The 15,439-nt window shown below is 48.0% G+C and overlaps 1 protein-coding gene across 6 annotated transcripts in view; it reads left to right on the forward strand.

The window, feature by feature from the left end:
• Iqsec1 (IQ motif and Sec7 domain ArfGEF 1) overlaps positions 1-15,439 on the forward strand; it is a 322,487-nt gene that overhangs the window by 183,881 nt on the left and 123,167 nt on the right. For 4 of the 6 annotated variants that reach the window (XM_085840296.1, XM_085840299.1, XM_085840300.1 and 1 more), the window contains one exon: positions 10,633-10,677. The exons of the other annotated variants lie outside the window; for them this stretch is intronic. In XM_085840296.1, coding sequence (XP_085696422.1) covers positions 10,633-10,677 — 45 coding nt within the window. The remainder of the gene's footprint in view (positions 1-10,632; positions 10,678-15,439) is intronic. 6 annotated transcript variants of the gene reach the window in all.

Consider the following 15,439-nt stretch of genomic DNA (forward strand, 5'->3'; position numbering starts at 1 on the left):
CAGGAAACATGGAAGCAGGCAGACAGGCATGGCACTGGAGCAGTAGCTTAGAGCTTATATCTTGATCCACAAATAAAAGGCAGGGAGATCTAACTGGGATTGGTGTGGGTTTTTGAAACATCAAAGCCTACCCTTGCCCCCAATGATACACTTTCTCCAACAAGGCCACACCTCCTACTCCTCCTCAATGGTTCCATCAACTGGGGACCAAGCACTCAAATATATGAGCCTATTGGACCATTGTCATTCATATTACCACATGCACTCACAGTGGTCCTCTGCCCTTGGCTTTTTGCTTCCTATACTTTTAGTTTTCCACAAACAACCAAAGCTTAAAAATATTAAATGAAAAACTCCAGAAATAATTTGGTAGGTTTTCTGTGACTTCTGTTATGGTGTATTATGGTCGTTTCTGAGTGTTTGACTGCGTCTAAATGTACTTCATGTGTACAGTCCCCACAGTGGCCAGAAGAGGGCATTGGATACTCTGGAACTGGAGTGACAGATGGTTGTAATGATGTGGATGCTAGGAACTAAACTGGTCCTCTGCAAGAGCAACAAGTGCTTTTACCCAATGAGCCATCTCTCCAGTCCCAGTAGTTGTGGCTCTTAACCCTCACGGCACCTGTTCTATATACTATGTGTTGAATGCATACTTATAAGAAAACCCAATACTATGATCATTGTTGCCATGGTGTTGGGCATCTACCAGGCATGTTGGAGAATGTCTCTGTGTAAGAGGTTGCTTTGGCACTGTGTAGGTGCCAGGTTAAACAAATAAAATGACTCACTGTCTCAAATTGCACCCTCCCAGAGCTGATGACCACTGTTCTAAAGAACAAAAACAAAAAACCCCTTCCAGTGTAAAGGAAAGACCCAGGCCCAGAGTCCAGATGATACGCTGTCTCACCTGGGCCCCTGGCTCTTTCCACATACCCGGTCCAGGGGTGTCTAGAGGTGTTCTCCCCTGCAGCTGGAATTTCCAGACTCTGCCTGAACTCTGGGCAGGGCAGCCTGGCGGCAAGGAGTAATGTAGAGGCCAACCTAGAGACAATCATCTCCCTGTGTCTGGGGTGGGCCACCCTGGCTGGTAGGCAGGACTGTGTATGAGCCAGAGTCAGCACAGGAAAGCCAATAAGTCACCTTTGGCTGTTTTACTCAGAGGCCTGAGGATGAGGCTCAGGGCTAGACAGGATGAAGGGTGAGTCTGCCCACTGGCACCTCAGACTCCCTGTCCAAGGCATGAAGATGAGCCTGTTTACAGCTAAGGAAAGAGAGGCCTGGGCAAAGGCCTATAGCTCAAAAGACCAGCACTGGAGCCAGCCTATGCTAAAGCCCAGTGAGCAGATCAGGAAAGTATCCAGCCTCAGTATGTGACACTGGGTCAAAGGCTGAGCATATGGGATCATGAGGTGTCCATCCAGCCTGTTGTAGGCCCTGGGATAATGGTTCCTCTGTTGTGTCTGTGCCTCAGAAGTCCTGGGTATGGAGTGACAGTATCCTTTGTTCTGAGTAAAGGGACAACTGACCTCCATGCTAGGGTCTCTGTTCTTCTGCAGCCACAGAATAGCCAGGAACATGGGCTCTTGAGTGCCTCATCTTAGCATAGCTAAATAGTTCTGCTGTAGAATGCCAGTACCTAGTGTCTACACAGAGGGACTGGGGTCTGGCAGGGAGGAGATTTGAAGTGCAATGGTGCCTACCATCTTCTCTCTTGCCATAATGTTTACCCCAAACAGAGACACTTCAAAAGCTCTGAAGACAGGCAAACACTCCAATGCTGGCTAGAAGAGGTGGGACTGAACTTTCTCATGTGGCCATCTGAGTTACCCAAGGCCATAAAAACATCTCCACCCTGTGCCCACAGTTCCAAGAACAGCCCTGAAGGAGCACAGACACCCCATTGAGTTGCTGCTATGACCTGTTGACCAGGGAGGCAAGAGAGCTGAGCCAAGCCCACAGCCACTCCAGTGAGCTAGGAAATTTGCCATTCACTCCATATCCACAAAGGGCAGGAAGGAATGTGCCTTCAGCCCCTAAGCACACACTCAATGGGGGCATAGTGTCATAGAATGGACATCACAAATATTCACAGCCCCAATGCAGCTTCCTGAGACCAAAACCAGCAGAAACATCCTGAAGCAGTCACACTGTGTCTCCAAGGAGTACTTACCGTGTGTGTGTTTGTGTGTGTGTATGTATGTGTGTTTATGTGTGTGTGTGTCTATGTGTGTGTTTGTGTATTGTGTGTGTTTGTGTGTGTGTGTGTGCATGCATGCATATGCACATGTACAATATATGTATGTGCATATGTAGAGAAAGATAATGGGTATCTTTTGGTTTTTGAGACAGGATCTCTCATTGAACCTGAAGCTTGCCAGTGAGGCCAAGGGATCCTCTTGTATCTGTGTCCCCAGCACTAGGGTTCCAGGACTATGCTACCATATCCAGCTTTTTACATGAATGTTGGGGTTCTGAATCAGGTCCTCATGCTTGTGTGCAAGCACTTTACTGACTGAGCCTCCTCCCCAGCCCCAGGGTTCCCTTTCTACCCAATGCTTAGTGTTTTCCTCACTATCTAATAAGAAGTAAGGAAATGAGTTACAGAAGGCAGTGGCTTCCCTTCACTCTGGAAAGTGAAGCAAGTTTGCTCTAAACAACCCTCTTCTATGCCTGACTGAATCTCCTTTGCTTTTAGCTTTCTCTGAAAGGAAGATTCAGCTCAAATAAGCATCACCCCTTGGTGTTTCCACAGGTGTGCTCCTTAGAACAGTGCCATGCTTTGAGCCAACACCTAAGGAGAGAGCTTGAAGTCTGTCTCACACACACATACACCCACCACACCACCACCAGTACCAGACTCCTTGTCTCTTTCAGGAACAAGCTTCATCCTTTTCTTCACGTGATAACCCACAGCTCAGATACCCAAATGGAATGCATTAAAATAAGGAATACTGCTGGTGCAAAACCAGGAAGGCTGTGGGGGAGTGAGGTCATTCACCCCATGGCCACAGGGAGAGCAGAGTGGGCAGCTCTGACCGAGTCAGTGTGGTTTGTTTTAATAATAAACACACTTTCTCTTAGCAGCCAGTTGAGGCACCCTTGGGCTGTCTCCTTCCAGAGAATGGAAGCTCTGTGCTCACAGCCTGTGTCCACAGGCTCCTAACAGAGCATTCACCACAGAGGCAACTGGACATCGCCCAGATGCTCCTGCTGCTAGTCAGCTTTCCAGGCTACAATAAAACTAAAAACATTAGCTTCTAAAGAAAAACAGGCTATTTTGGCTCATGGTTTTAGAATCTTAGTCCAAGGTCACTTGACCCCATTACTTTATTTTTTATTTTTTATTTTTTATTTTTTTTTATTTATTTATTTATTTATTTATTTATTTATTTATTTATTTATTTATTTGAGACAGGGTTTCTCTATATAGCCCTGGCTGTCCTGGAACTCACTTTGTAGACCAGGCTGGCCTCGAACTCAGAAATCCACCTGCCTCTGCCTCCTGAGTGCTGGGATTAAAGGCGTGCGCCACCACGCCCAGCCCATTACTTTATTTTTGTTTTTTGTTTTTTAACTTTATGGGTATGGGTGTTTTACCTATATGTATAATCTGTGTACCATGTGTATGCCTGGTGCCCTTGGAGGACAGAAGAGGCCACTGAATGCTCTGAAACTGGACCCCCAGTTTTACAGATGGTTGTAAGCTGCCCTAATATGGGTGCTGGAAATCAAAGCCAAGACCTGTTCTTTGAGAACAACAAGTGCTCTTAACTGTTAAGCTGTCTCCAGCCTGTTTTGTGACAAGGCAGTGTGGCATGATGGGAAACATTCGATAGAACAAAATCATTTGCCTCTTGGAAAGGAAGCAAGAGAAAGAAAGAGGAAGAGCCCAGGGTCCCACAGACCCCTTCAAGGACACACTCCAGGAAGATGCAAAGGTTCTATCACCTCTGAATTACACTGAGCTGGAGACCAATCCTTTAACAGATCAGCCTTGAGGAACATTCAGTCACTAAACCATTGTATCCAATAATAAGTCAGGTGACGTACATCTGTGCCATGGAATAGTACTCAGTAGTGAAAAAGGAATGTGACACCTCGATGAGTATCAGGTAACCTTGCTGAGTGAGAAAGCCAGCCTTAAGTATTCTCATCCACATGGCTATCTGTATAACATTCTCAATAACACAGCTATAGAGATGAGCAGTAGCCAGGGCTCTAGGATGGTGGAGAGGCAGCATAACGCATCTTTTCATCTAAGACCATCCAAATAGCAGAATTACACAGTCAGACATGCCTGCACACACATGCACAGAGGCTTGCATACTAGTGTATGCAGTCCTAAGTTCTGTGCACTGATTGGTGTCCTCTTCATAGAGATGGTAGCACTCTGCATTTAAGGTGTTCTTACTGGGTTAGCCAAGGTTTAAATGCAGGGTTTCCCTGTATATTCTGTGAATCTGAGGTTGTGTCAAAGAGGGTGGGGTACCAAGACTCAGAAATGGCCCCTAAGAACCCAGAGCATCCTGTGTTCAGCCAGGGACAGAAGCACTGGCCACTCCTACTCTTGGTAGAGGAGACTACCAGAGATGGCTGCTTATGAGAGGAGATTGATGTTAGCTCCTTGGTGCCCAAGGCCTGGGCTCTTGGCTGACTGCACATTGGAGGCTGGAGTAGCCATGCTAATTTTCATCTATAACATAAGATTTGATAAACTGTTATGTACTCTAGCAGTGTGAGGCTAGTAGACCCATCACAAAAAAATGTGTGTATAGCCAGCATCTAGATCTCAGAACACATCTGCCCTGTGCCCCACCCCCATCCAGTTCCAGGGAGCAAGCCTCTCTGACTCTCAAACACAGAACTGCCTGTCCTTCTCTTGAACTGTGTCCATGTCTGGTGCCTCTTACCAGGGAGGAAGCATCTAGTAGGTTCTGGAAAAGAAATAGTTGCCTCCCTGGGGTGCCGAAGAACAGTTTGGGAACAGAGCATGGAATAGCAGTGCTTAAAATGGGGTTGGGGCCTCAGGCTGGCCTGGATGCCTTCTTCAGAGTTGCAGGAAAGGGGCTGCAGAACCTGACTGGCTGATCTGGATTCTGGTCCAGGGATCCTCAGACTCTGGGGTCCCCAGGGTAGGAAGCAGCAGCTCCAGAGGAGTAGGAGTTCTGAACAGGGAGGAGAAGAGATACTGGTTCTTCTTACTCCCTGGCTCCATATACAAATAAGGGATGTGTACATACAGGTAAAACAAATCTCCATTCCACAGAATTAATGTGCTAGTAGAATGCGTTAATTTGTATTTTGTTTTAGGCATTGTTATCATAACTAATATAGGCACGACTTAATTCTATATGTACCAGCCTTTGGAATCGTGTCTTCTCATTTGCAAAATTTAGAGTTCCTGGCATTGTTCTGAGTCCTTGAACTATATTAGCCCATGTAATACTCCCTAATGCTACCAGCGAAGAAGCTATGTGGAGGCACAGACATGTTAGCCACCTTGCTCAAGCTAGTGTGGAGCGGCTGGGATTCAAACACTGGTCCTTGGCTCTGGACTTAAGGTTTTACTCTTGCAGGTCTGACATCTTGGTACTGTAAACACTCTTATGGTAGTCATGACACTCTGAGGTCTCTTTGATACTTTAGTGGCACTAAGAGGCAGCTTGTCATTTGCCCTCCATAATCCCAGAAGACTTAGGTGAATTCATATCTCATTCAGGGCCCAGGCTGGGGTCCTAAATGAATATGTGCTGAGCAGGAAACAGTAAGAAAGGAAAGGCAAGAGTGGGTTCCCTGTCTTTGGCACCCAAGACCTCAGGCAGCCTGACCACAGGATGGAGGACAGAGGGTTTCAGGTTGGGATCCTCTCAGATTCTGGGCCTGGTTGCATGTCAGGGATCACCACAACATGCAGGGGCTATGGAATGGTCAGGCCAGCCTCCATGGAATCTTCTGAGGGAAAGGATATTGGTTAAAGAAGTCAGGCAGAAAACTATGTCCATAAGATGGCAGCAAGGGTTATGCCCTAGGCCCTGTGCCTTGTGCCTCAGTCCCCTTGTCATACAAGGACTTTGCTGTCTGAGTTTTCTGGTGGGAGGGTATGGCCCAGTCCATGTCTGTCTGATCCTAGGACCAAACACATCCCTAGAAAAAGAGGTGAGACTGGGATGAGAAGAAAAGAGTCTTCATGGAGTGGAAGCAAGGTAGGCAGTAGGAGAGGCCTGCACAAGGCGTTAACATTTGATATGGGAGTGGGCTTCTCAAAGGCTAAGAGGAGGTTACTGCTGGGTAGATGGGAGAGTAGAATGGTGGTACTGTACGTGTGCAGCTCCCAAGACTCTTCTTACCTACAAAAAGAGAAATGACTCCTTGTGCCCTCTAAGGCTCACGGGAGGATAGATAAAGGACCCTGTGTGAGATGAACTTCCCACTGCAGGCTATATGTTGCTGTGGTCACAGCAGGGGCAATGCTGGGGGTAGAATCATCAGTGAGGGTGGAATCCCTATCCCATGGCAGGGTAACCAGGGGACCTAGCACCAAATGGAGGCATCTTGTTACCTCACCCTGGTATTACTTTACATGAAGTGTCTGTGACTGACAGCCAGGCTTGGGGAATGGGGACTGGTCCCTCATTCAGGTAAGGCTTCTAAAGGCCAACCTGCCACTTATGTCATCATGGATCCTGTTTACTAACCCTGCCCACTGCTTCCTCAATGCCCTGTTGGCTACCATATGGCCACCCATATGGATTGTGAGCATTCTAGAAAGTTCTTGGCACTGCCCCCTCCCCATGGTTCTCTGCTTGTCCTATTCAGTGGACCATTAATACCAGGTAGAGTTGCTCTAGAGCTGGTGGTGTGTAGACCTAGGGAGCTCTGGCTCCACAGCAGAGAGAGCGGTCATTGGCCTTCAGCAGAGTACAGGTTCCAGCAAGGCCCTAATGCAAGGACAGTAGGAGAACTGAGGCTGAAATTTGAATTGCTGATATAGGCACCCAGCATTCTTCTTGGAACGTCCAAGCAGTAGTCACACATAGTCAGTCTCCCATAAGAGCAATAGGGAAGTCCTGGTTTGGGGAAGTGCATAGTGCCCACTGCAATGGGAGAAGGTATCCTGTGTGGGAAGCCAGCAAGGCATTAGAGGGACAGTCTGTCCCAGGAAGTCTTAGTCAATGTTCTGTTGCTGTAAAGAAATGTCATGATCAAGGCAACTCTTATAAAGGGGCTTAGTCCATTATCATCATGGCAGCGAATATGACAGCAGGCAGGCATGGTGCTGGAGAAGTAGCTAAGAGCTACATCCTGATTTTTAGACAGAAAGAGACAGAGACAGAGACACAGAGAGAGAAAGAGAGAGAAAGAGAGAGAGACAGACAGAGACAGAAAATAGTGACTGGGCCTGGGTACATGGACTTTTGAAACATCCAAACTGGCTCCCAGTGACAAACCTCCTCCAAACAAAGCCATGCCTCCTAATCCTGCTTGAATAGTGCCACTCCCTGGTAATAAAGCATTCAAATATATGAGCCTATGGGGCCATTCTTAGTCAAACCACCGCATTTCACTACCTGGCCTCCATAGGCTTATAGCCATATCATAATGCAAAATGTAATCAGTAGTCCTCGGAGTCTTTCACAGTCACAACATTGTTTAAAAATCCAAAGTCCAAGTCTTTTCTAGGACTCATGACAGTCTCTCTCTTTTTAAACTGTAAGCCCCTGTAAAATTAAAATGAAAAAGATTACATATTTCTAACATACAGTGGGACAGAATATAATTTCAACTCCAAAAGGGAGGAAAGGGAACATAGTGAGGAAATCCTGGATCAAACCAAGAACGAAACCCAGTGGGCAAACTCCAAGTTCTGTATCTCTATGTTTGATGTCAAACCAATCTTTAGATCTCCAATTCCTTTTAGCTTTGTTGACTGCACCACACTTCTCTCTAGGGCTGGTTCCACACCAGGTCTACAGCTCTCCTTGGCAGGTATCTCATGACTTTAGTATCTCCATCATCTTGGAATCACAAACACAATCCAGCAATTGAGGTTTTACATTCAGAACTTTATGCAGTGGCCGGCTCTTGGCTTCTCTGCAGGGACAGGCTTGATACAGGCCTGGCCTCGGTGGAGGGAGATTGCACAACCCCTTTCTTTTAATATTGACTCTAAAGCCAATGAGGTGGAAGCGGCTCAGGAATTTGGCCTCTTCCTTCAGTCACATTGTATCAACTTCTGTTGCTGATGGTTTCCTTCACTGCTTAAGCCTTTCTTTAATTCCTTTTCACAAGTTGGAAGCTTAGCTGAGTGGGGTCTTGCCCTGAGGTCACTACTCTCTTTATTCCATTTAGCATTAGGCTTTTCTTTTATCTCCTTGAACACTGGCCTTGGCTTCAATATTACATTCCCTGGTGCTACTTTTGTCCTCAAACTACATTTTGTTTTGTTTTGTTTTTTTCTTGCTCAGCTTACTCCTTTTCATTATAGATAGGCATACGAATAACCACCAATAACCATGCAGCACAGTCAATACTAGGCTGTCTTGAAATCTCCTCTACCATTGTCATTACTTAAAAATTCTCCAATTTAGCTTCAGGCAGATCTTTAGGATGAGGGCCTCTTGATCACTTACTAATATCCTTCCCCTCTGAAACTTCTTGAGCTATAATTGACATTGCTGTCTGCACCTCTTCTTTCACAGTTAACTAGTATAGCCCATTAAAGCTCATTTAAAGCATTCAACTGCTTTCCTAATCCAAATCCACATCTTTCTCACAAGCAGCCTAATCAGGCCTGTCACAGAAGTATCCCCAGTCCCTGGTATCAACTTCTATCTTGGTCACTATTCTATTGCTGTGAAGAAACACCATGACCAAGGCAACTCTTAAAAGGAAGGCATTTAACTGAGGGCTTGTGTTAATACGAGATTAAGATCATTACCACAGTTTTTGAGCCTGTTTTGAAGCAAGCTTGCATTAAATACTGGCCAGGAAGATGGACCCTGGCCAGATCCATTCCAGAGTTCCCAGAAGATGAGCACAAGTCACATTTTGCAGAGGTTTATAAAGACAAACCTCTAAGGCTACATACTTCCTACCAGGCCAAGTCAGGGGGAAGCATACACACTGAACATACTTCTTGTCTACATACCTCCTACCTATATACAATCAGGAGCAAGCATATATCCTGACGTACTTCCTGCCTACATACCTCCTGCCTACATCCAATCAGGGGCAAGCTTTCTGCCTATGTACCTCACCTACATGTGATCAAGCACATCCAGTCAGTTGGATCAAACAGACTTGTTTATGGGAGCAAAAACGTGTGGCTTGTTATCTTACATAAATAGCCCTCAGGAATTCAGGAAGTATCTGTCCTTGGGCAAGGGGCTTACAGGTTTATGGATCTCTTAGGCACAGTAATAAAAACTTAAAACATAAATTTGGCTCTCACATTTGCTTACAGTTTCAGGAGCTTAGTCCAATATTATGTCAGGAGGCATATCAGCAGGCAGGTGGGGTGTTGGAGAATAAGAGCTACATCCTGATCCATAGGCAGAGGTGAGTGTGTGTGGGGGTCGGGGGGAAGGTTGGAGGACAGACAGAGAGAGACAGAGACAGGGACTAGGCCTGGCATAGACTTTTGATACCTCAAAGCCTACCCCCAGTGGCCTACTTTTCCCACCAATGCCATACCTACTTCAATAAGACCACACCTCCTAATCCTTCTCAAATAGCACCACTCCCTGGTGGCTAAGCATTCAAATATATGAGCCTATGAGATCCATATTTATTCAAACCACATACAGCAGAACTGCCCTTTCCTAGCAGATGTTCCCATGTGACCAGTAGAAGGTGACAACTGGACCCCCTCACCCCAATACTGTAGAACACAGGGGAGAATGTGGAGTGTGGTCCTGGTCAGGGCAAGCTTGCCTCACTACTGTTTCCTTTTCACATAGAGGGAGACTGAGACATGGGACAGGAAATGACTTACACCAAGCTTATTTTACAACTGGTACATGAAGGGGTCCAGATATGATCCTAGTGTGACCAGTCTTACTAATACACCATTAGCACAGCTGAGGTTTGGTCAAAGAAAGAATTGGGAACCAGGCTTTGGGGCCCAGAGCTGGACCACAGGGCCAGTGGATTGGGACAGGGAGTGGGGCTTGGGCTTCCTCTCCCAATGTGGAGGCTGTAAAACCTGGTCAGGACTCTTTAGAGGAAGGATCATGGCAGTACCCTGTTAACTATATGTAAATTTAAATCCCAGCCCAGGACTGGATGTAGCTCAGCTGTAGGAGCTTGCTTATGCACAAGGCCTTCTATCATGATTCCCAGAATCACATTCTCTCTTTGGAGAGGAAAAAATTCCAGACATGAGAGCTGTTTGACGCTGCCTCTCCCCAATCTTGGTTTCCCCATCTGAGAAGGAAGCAGATGGGCTGGCATTGCCAAAGACCAGCACCAGGCTGAGGTGTGGGTGGCAGTGCAACCTCTGGGGACATCAGAGGCAAGTTAAAGCACATGGTTTCTTGTCTGAGGCCACCCATGTGACCTGAGCGGGCAGGGTGCCAAGGGGCTTGCCGTGGGACCATTAGTAACCCTGTCTCGCTTTTACCACCCCAGGAGCTCCCTGGAAACCGGAAGCAGCCTCTCTACTGACCGATACAGGTACTGTCCTGCATTTGCCTGTCCTGTCTCAGGGCCACCAAGGCTCACGTTTTCTGAATGCACCTGGGGTGGAGAGGAACCCTTGGGGGTGGTGAAAATTGACCTTCCTAGTAGAAGACCCCCCAGCTTCCCCAGACGTCAGAGGTCCTGCTGATATACCTCCAGAAAATACATATAACTGAAGCAGATCTCCCAAGCAAGGGCTCAGCCCACGGCCTCCCCAAGAGCAGAACTGTGGTCCTCTGGAAGTCAGGTTGTGCTGAGGCTGATTGTTGCAAGATCCAAGGCTGTGGTTCCCTGAGGAGCAGCCTGCAGTAGGCAGTTTCCATGACAACCAAAGCTGGAGTCAGTGAGAGCCTGGAATTTCCATTGATTGGCAGTGCTATGGGGGGGGGGGGGCGCATGGTGCTGTTTCTGTATGCTTCAGATCCCAATGTTCTTATCGAGGGTCTTCAAAAAAAAAAAGTGCACTCCATTTTTACCAGAAAGATTATGCAGCTCAGTTGGTAGAGCCATTGCTTAGCATGCAGAAGGCCTTGGGTTCCATCTCTATAATTAAGAGTGGTAGTGCACATTTGTGATCCCTGCACTTGGTAGATGGAAGCAGAAGATAAGTTTCAGATCATCCTTGGCTACATACGCAAGACTCTTGACACTCTGCCTCAAAACAAACAAAGCCAAAACCTACCCAAAGAAAAATTAGATATTGAGCTCCTGCTCTTGCCAGGGCCTGAAGAGCTTTGCTCCCTGTATCATGGGCAGGAGTGGCTCTAAGAACTGTGTGTGTGTTGATTTGATGTGACTAGAGTTGAGGTGCATCTGTACTGTGTTGTAGGACTTGTCCCATTTGGAGTTGTATTATGAGCCACTCCCAGAAAAAAGGCCCAGTCTGTGCTGGACTGAGGGTTCAAGAGCCAGGGTGGGAGATGTGGCCACTCAGGAACTTGGTTTTTGAAATAGAGAAGACCTACGTGATGTGAACCCATCACTGGGTACACTAAGCAGGGCCAGACCTGCATCGCAGGATACAGGCAATGCTATATAGAAATATGAAAATTGGGCTGGTGAGATGACTCAGCGGGTAAGAGCACCCAACTGCTCTTCCAAAGGTCCTGAGTTCAAATCCCAGAAACCACATGGTGGCTCACAACCATCGGTAAGGAGATCTGGCTCCCTCTTCTGGAGTGTCTGAAGACAGCTACAGTGTACTTACATATAATAAATAGATGAATCTTTAAAAAAAAAAAAAGAAAAAGAAAAAGAAAAATGAAAATTGTAGTGGGCAATTCCTAGCCCTTGTGCATGCACATAGCAAGGAGGTAGTCTCTGTTCACATTCCCAGAGCTGGGGGCATTGCCCCAATATGTGAGGACCAAGAGCGGTGTGGTACATACTTGGTAATGTACACAATCCTGTGTATGTATACTCCAGTGCCACTTACTTCTCTAGAGATTCATTTAATTATACTCAGTGAGACAGGACAGTTGTGGCCCTATGGCAGACATTTCTTGTTTAATGTCTACCAGGGAGACAGAGCTAGGATCTGAGCCTTGGGGTTCCAATGTATATGCTGCCCCACTCCTACCCACATGTGTGACACACTTGACACACCAGTTTCTCATGTGCTTGTAAGACTCTTGCACACATGAGATCCAGAACATTTTTAGTCCTGGTTCCTCCCAAGCAGACATTTGCCCATGGGCTTCCACACAGCAGTACTAGGGTATGCCAGGACCATAACCCACTTCAGGACTTACACAGTCCACGCTCACACTTGGATACACTCACAGTTCCCAGCCCAGGCTGGCTCAGTGTACCTTCATGTCTGAGGGTATCCAGGGCAGGGTATGCTGGGCCCCAGAGAAAAAAGTTCAAGAAACTCCAGTGGGCAGCTGAGCCTCTGTCACTTTCTAGAACCCAGTGGAGTTGCTAAGAGCAGTGTCTCCATCTGCATGAGCCCCCTTTGCCATCCCAACAGCGGTGGGGGCCTACTTAGGAAGTTCCAGAAAGCCCAGGAGTGAAGGGAAGAAAAGGTAGATGGAGCTCTTGATGCAGAATATGCGGGGGCTGAGTGGGGTTGATTAAGTCCCCTACTGACGGGAGTGTGGCTGTACAGTTCACATCAAAGTCAGCCCAAGGTCTCTCCAGACCAGGCAGGGCTGTGGCCAGGGTAGCCCTTTGCTTCCTAGAGGGCAGAGCTGGGGGTGAGAGGAAGGCTCGGGTAGCCACTCCTCCATTCAACCTGAGTTGAATGGTTCCTGAGTACCTGTGGGTGTCAAGCCCTCAGGACACCACAGCCACTGTCCTGCCACCCTTGCTTTTATGTGGCAGGGCCTTGCAACAAAGGCACAAATTCCACTTCTTAGTATAATGTGCCAGGGAGAGGCATGACAGGGACTGAAGGTAAAGGGTAAATGGCACCGAGTGACCAGAGGGAAGTTAGGAGAAGTAGTTCTGAGGAGTCTCAGCTGGTTAGCCTTGGTGGGCGGGATGGGATCGGCATCTCTTCTGGGAACAACTAGTGCAGAAGCCCTGAGTGGAGCATGTGCAGTATGTTTGCAGCACAGCATTGAAACAGATGCTAAATGACATCTGCTGAAGTCTCCGTCACCTGACTGTGATGTGTGACCTGCTTTGGAATCCTCACAGCCAAAGCCAGCTCAGTGTGCCCATTCTGTACATGAGAAAGATGGACCTAGAAAGATCAGGAAAATTGGACCAGATCCATGACTGGGACCCAGGGCTCCACTGCACCCCTCCAGCCACCACCTGGCCTCTGTGGTGGCCTCATTACGTGGCAGGGGTCTGCAAGCCCCTGAGAAAGTGTGCTTCAAGCTCTGGTGGAAGAGTGCCACAGCCTATCCCTACCCTGCCCCGCCCCGCCCCACCAAGGTTCTAAAGGCTCCACAGCCTGGGAAATCAGAAACAAAGGTCCCAGCCAGTAATTGCCGCCTTTCACAGGCATAGCCAGCTTCCTCTGCCACATGCGTGAGAGGGAAGCCAATGTCCTAGTCCCAAGAAGGGGGTGGTGGCACTCTTGAGTGGGGGAAGGGAACAGCATAAGCCACCTTGGCAAACAGGGTCATCTCTTAGGCAGATGGCCACCTCCCCTTCCCTGCCTGCCCCTCAGCTATCTTCTGCTTATGAAGCAGGAGGTCCTGCTCAGCTCTGAGAATGCTGGTGTAGCCCTCCCCCTTCCCCATCTGCAGCAGTCCAGTGCCTGCAGTGGAGTTTGCTCTGGTTCCTTCACTCTTCCAGTCTGATACCCCAGGACCCACTCTCTAGATCCAGTTCCTCAGCCCAGCACTTCCAACAGAGAAATCAGGGCTTTTCTGTACTGAGTAGCATAATTGATAGCATCTAATTATCCCTCAACACCAGCCCTGCTGGTGACAACCAAACACTTCTCCAGGTGTTACTGAGGTAGTAACACACTGGTGACAAGTTATCTCTGGTTGAGGACAACTGTTCTGGATGGAGAGCTTGCTGGTGGATACTGTCTTGCCAGGCCAGGTGCCTTACTTGACTCTGTACAGGATGGGTCTCCACCCTGCTCCTAGGAGCTGGGCTTTCTAGCTCAGGGTGCATGGAACTCAGGCTCTTTGGGCCTCAGGTCTCTCCTATCTGCTGAACTTGGAGCTCTGTGTATATATATCTTGAACACAGGATGTTCCCTGAGCCTTTGTTTTCTCATCTGTAGGGAGAAAGTGGCCTTCTTTGTAAAAGATGCAAATTGATACAGATTTGGAGCCTGAAATGACCAAGTGAGATTGGCACTTAGGAAAGTCCCTTGGGTTCTGAGATGGTCCCAGTTGCCTTCTAAGGTTCTCATATTTTCCCCTGCTGATGGTGGAGCAGCTGCTGGTACAGACATTGATGGAAAGATGTGGTCCCTCCCTGGGGGCACTCCAAGCTGATGAAGGAAGCTGTGGGCCAGACATCAAGAGTCAGGCATCCAGGAGGAATCACACTTGGTGACAAGGGAGGCTGAGCTGCTTTATTGGGACATCTAGGGAAGGTAGGCATCTGAGTCGTAATGGGGATATGATCAGATATGAGGCATTCCTAGCAGAGGGAACCTTACTCAGGGCTAGAAGGATGCACCAGGGGGACAGGGGGACAGGTAAGTTCTGTGTCCAGGTACCAGAGAGGTCAGACCACTAGCAGAGTGTTCAACAGTTGCTTGGTAAGGAACCCTGCCTTTATTCTTAGTGCAGCAGGACGGGGAGTGGGGGTGGGGTGGGGTGGGCATCACGTTGGTGTCTGGAAACAAAATGATGCATTAATGTCACTGGCTGGTATGTGAGGAATGGGTCGCTGGAGTTGATATAGAAGCTAGCCAACCAACCAAGGGACAGGAAAGGAGTCAGAGGATGGATTCTGCTTCTAGCCTGTATCTACTGGGCCTTATGGCCCACAGAGTCCCAGACTCAGCCTGGGAAACAATGCCCTGTTTGGCCAAGGCCCCTCAGCCCAGCCACTGCCCTCCCACCCTCCCTCATTAGCTGCAGGAGTCTCTTCTAGCAGCCAATGAGCAGCTGTCATTGCGGTTCCATTTTAGATTTTATCAATGTGTTCCTGTCGCCTGGGCAACGGAGCTGGCGGCCTTGTCAGTCTTTCCTATTGCCTCTCAGAGCCCAGTTACCCCCACCACAAGCACCATGTGGCTACGTGGTGAGTTTTCAGTCTTGCAGGCCAGGCCAGGATTCCTCCACACATAATTTATCTGGCAGCGGAGGCAAGTGTCTGTCTGTCACCTGGA

Source organism: Mus caroli, unplaced genomic scaffold (genome assembly GCF_978045245.1).
Source record: "Mus caroli unplaced genomic scaffold, Mus_caroli_1 scaffold_7, whole genome shotgun sequence".
NCBI classification, from domain to species: domain Eukaryota; kingdom Metazoa; phylum Chordata; class Mammalia; order Rodentia; family Muridae; genus Mus; species Mus caroli.